The sequence below is a fragment of the Microtus ochrogaster genome, chromosome 10, assembly GCF_000317375.1.
Source record: "Microtus ochrogaster isolate Prairie Vole_2 chromosome 10, MicOch1.0, whole genome shotgun sequence".
Lineage (NCBI taxonomy): Eukaryota > Metazoa > Chordata > Mammalia > Rodentia > Cricetidae > Microtus > Microtus ochrogaster.
The window spans coordinates 51515587-51519758 of NC_022016.1; the positions used below are offsets into that span (position 1 = coordinate 51515587).

Sequence of the window (4172 nt, forward strand, 5' to 3'; positions counted from 1 at the left end):
CACACACACACACACACACACACACACACACGGGAGGCATCCTCCCCAACATGTGTTCCTCCTCCCATGTGTTTTACCTTCCGTGCCTCATAGATGCTCTAGTGTGATCTCTCAGATACTCTGAAGTGGGTATTTTCTCCCCAGCCCCTGTGCATATGTCACAGGACATGCGCCTCCCTCAAATCCTGCTGGCCTTCCCTGAGCCCACTACAACTGCCTTTTCTTGACAGAGTGAAGATCTCACAGGCCGAGTTGTGGAGGATATGGAGGGTGCCTCTCAGGCCAACCAGCGGCGCATGAATGCCAACCCCTTGGAGGCAATGCTGCTGGACATGGGCTATCGGATCACAGGCCTGAGCAGTGGGGGTGCTGGGGCCTCTGATGACGAGGACAACTCCGAGGGCCAGGTGCAGTGCCGGCCCAGCTAGATGCTCCCAACCCAGTCCCCAGCCCTGTGCAGGAGATCAGAGGGCTGGATTCTGTTTTGGTTTGTCTTCCCACCCCCATTTTTCATTTCCCCTGTTTTGTTAGTTTGGCATTGTGGGTGGGGATTGCTGCAACTTGCTGGCTTTCAGACTCTTGGGCTGATTGTCCCTTGACTGTCCCCAGCCCTGAGCAGAAAGGCAGGAGGGGAAGCCTCTCTGTCTGCCCTCAACTCCTGCTTCTGTGTCTCTGGAAGACTCTTGGCCCTTCTCAACCCCTTCTGCCTCCAGTAGGGAGGCAGGGGCTGAAGTTGTCTTCAAGGACCGCCCTGCCCTTGAGTTGCAGCGGAGAGGGAGTGGAACTCCCCCTGGCAAAGGCTTGCCCTGGCCTGATGCCACTCCTGCTCCCTGCCTGCAGGGCTAGCTCCCCTGTGGTCTTTCTGGAAGGTCCCTTCACAGCCACCAGTGTCAGGGTGAAGCACAGGAGGGAAGGGAGCCCTGGCGTGGCAAGGTCAGGCCACCTGCCCTGGTGGCAGGGGAACTTCCTCAACCCCTCCTGGCCTGTTCCCCTAGGCTGTCTTGGGGGCTTTGCCTTTCCTATGATGTGGCAGGAGGTGGGACACCTCATCCCACCCACCTGCCCATGCAAGTACTTCTGCGCCATGGCCACTCTCCTGGGGCGCTTCTCGGCCTCACTGTGACCTTTCTGCCAGAGCTCCCAGCCAGGCCTTCTCTGCTGAGGTGGCGCTACCTAAGGACCCTTCCCGCCCTCTCCGCCCTCCTTCCCACCCGAGTGCTGAGCCGCCACAAAGACCAAAGAAGTGATGGCTTCTCTCTGTCCCTGCTGCTCTGGGGGAGGGGTGGGAAAATCCCTAGCTCAGCCATCCCTCCTCAGCAGCCCCCAAGCTTTACACTGGACACAGCACCACCCCACCACCAAGCCTCCCTCCCCCTCCTGTCCCCGCTCCTGTTCTCGAGGTGGGAGTTGGTTCATCCCTGCCTCCCCTGGCCCTGTGAGCTTCTTCTGGGCTGCAGCCCTCCAGCTGCAGCCTCTGGGGAGAAGCAGCCTCCCTTCTCTCCCCTCCTCCCTCCCTCGCCCCTGTCTCTGCCAGGTGCCTCCTCTCAGTCAAGCTTCTGAGCGGCCTGGAGACAGGAGGGCCATGCTAAAAGCTTTTTCACAGTTTTAAGAAGACTGGGGGGGTGAGGCTAGTGGTGGGGGGTCTGGCACCATCTCATTGCTTTAATCTCAGCGACACAGGTGGCAGCTTCTCCCCCTTCCTGCCCACCCCAGGCCCTCTTCCCACCCCTCTCTTGTAGCTTGGTAATGAAGTGTGTTTATTGGTGAAGGAGCCAGCAGCTGCTGCTGCTCCTGCTGGGGGACTTGCTCCCCTGTCTCCTCCTCATGACCTTTCTCAAGCCAGGGAGGAGGAGAGGGAGGGTTGGGCTAGGCCGTGGGGCACAAGAACTGGCCAGGGTCCCTTTGCTTTCCTATGTTCAAGCCACCTGCCATTTCCTCCCTCCACGCCTCCCGTCTCCCACCCACCTGCCTAGCCTGGGCCCTGCAGTGTGGAGACACATAAGCCTTACTGTCCTCTGGGGGCAGGAGCCGAGCCTTTTTGTTGCTCTGCTCCCGGGAGAGTGAGGGTGACGCAATTGATTAAAACCATTTTGTTCTAGTTGTGACTAGTGGCATTTGTTGGGATACATGTGGGTCTTGAGTTCCCCCCTCCATAGCTCTCTCACTGGGGCAGCCACACCTCTGCAGAAGGAAACCTGCCTTGTGAGGGTCATCACCGAACAGCAGCCACTCAGCCCAGCAGGCCAAGCCCAGAGCCCAGAGGGAGGGCTGTGGTTTGGCAGTAATCAGCTTTTCCTCTCTGACTTTCTCCCTGTGAAATGAGGGGTTTCTCAGATTCTTTAAACTAGAACCAAATCAGAAATATACATTTTGCCCTAGGATCCAAAAGGCACGTGTTTCTTGTATGTGTATTCCAGGGAGCGAATGTTGCACACAGTGTTACCCTGCTACATGCTGTGTGTTCTGCGTGTGTCCTTTGCTCTAAATAGATTTCGGCATCCACGGTTTTTTTTCCTGTGTCCTAGATTTGGTGATTTCTTAAACCAGAAGATTCCAGAATTTCTTAGCTCACTCACAGCCTTATCACAACAGTAATTTTCAATGAAGCCCCCACCCCAAGAAAAACGGCTGAGATCAGTGTATTAAGTCTGTATGCCAAATCACTTAGAGTTTTCATTCCTAGCAAATTAGCTATATTTTTATTTTATTTTTGGTTTTTCGAGACAGGGTTTCTCTGTGGTTTTGGAGCCTGTCCTGGAACTAGCTCTTGTAGACCAGGCTGGTCTCGAACTCACAGATATCTGCCTGCCTCTGCCTCCCAAGCGCTGGGATTAAAAGCGTGCGCCACCACCGCCCACTACACATAAATTTGGAGAAACTTTTGAGATAGGATCTCTGGCCCAGGCTGGTCCTCCTGCCTCCATCCCCTGAGTAGTGGGATCACAGGTGTGTGCCACCACACCCAGTTAATGTGCTGCGTATTGTTGCATACCAGGGATGGAAGGCAGGGCATCGGGCATGCTGGGCAGGCACTATCTAGCCAGTTACTGATGGGATCTGTGTGCTTGTGTGAGGCACAGATTGTCAAACTTTTATCCAGAGCAAACGCCACCACTCTTAGCTCCAATCCCACACTGATCTGTTTTTTATCACAGTGACTGCTAAAAACCAAATTTTTTTTTTTTTTTTGAGACAGGGTCGATCTATTATGTATCCCCGACTGTCCTCGTAGACAGAGATCCTCCTGCCTCCATAGTGCCAGGATTAAAGGTGTGTGTTACTGCACCCGGCTAAAGCCCAACTTCTTAGAAGAATGTAGTACACCACAGTCTCGTAAGGGAGCAGGCCAAGGCGGTGCGCTGCAGTTTCATAAGGGTGTAGACCAAGGCGGTGTGCCGCAGTCTCATAAGGGAGCAGACCAAGGCAATCGCGCTGCAGTCTCAAGGAAACCGCAGATTACCTTAAGCTGGTCATTTGCTCCATGGCAAATCAACATCTACTGGCCATGGAGCAAATGTTGGTAGCTATCAAATTTAAAATACTCCTGTTTGCTGTCAACACCCTGCTAGGACACCATAAGGTCCCTTGATACAGTTCAGGAGCTCTTAGTGCCACAGGAACGGTTCCACAGTAAAACTTGAGAATCTTCTCTTAGTAGCTATGGGAAGAACCAAGCTGGGCTAGCTGGCTGTTCAGGTCAGGGCACAGACTAGACAGAGGCCCTCTGTTCCTAAATTAAGTCTCCAGAAGCCTCCAGATATTTCCAGACCATTTGTGAGAGGCATGGCCTCCCGGGGCAAGGAAGTCATGCAATGTGTGTTTCTCTGTGGACCCAGGTTGAAGATGGTGGGCAGGGGGGGCTAACTGGAGGAGACCGTGTCCTCCGTGAGAGACTATAGACACGGAGGAGCCATTAGAATTTACCAAGATAGTGGGAGAGTTGAGTGGCATCTGACCCTGCAGAGGACTGGACTCTGCCCAGCACACATGAGCCGTCTGTAACTCCAGGAGACTGACGTGATGGGCGTTGCACGTGTGATGCACAGACATGTGCAGGCAAACACCTGTGCACACAAAATAGAAATGAGTAATCAAAAAGTGAGGCACTGCCGGGCGGTGGTGGCGCATACCTTTAATCCCAGCACTCGGGAGGCAGAGGCAGGCGCATCTCT

At 54.3% G+C, this 4172-nt stretch overlaps 1 protein-coding gene across 2 annotated transcripts in view; it reads left to right on the forward strand.

The window, feature by feature from the left end:
- Wdtc1 (WD and tetratricopeptide repeats 1) overlaps nucleotides 1-2098 on the forward strand; it is a 47128-nt gene extending 45030 nt beyond the window's left edge. For both annotated transcript variants that reach the window (XM_013348443.2, XM_005353103.3), the window contains exon 16: nucleotides 231-2098. In XM_013348443.2, coding sequence (XP_013203897.1) covers nucleotides 231-428 — 198 coding nt within the window. In that variant the 3' untranslated portion in view covers nucleotides 429-2098. The remainder of the gene's footprint in view (nucleotides 1-230) is intronic.
- The last annotated feature ends 2074 nt before the right edge of the window (nucleotides 2099-4172 follow it).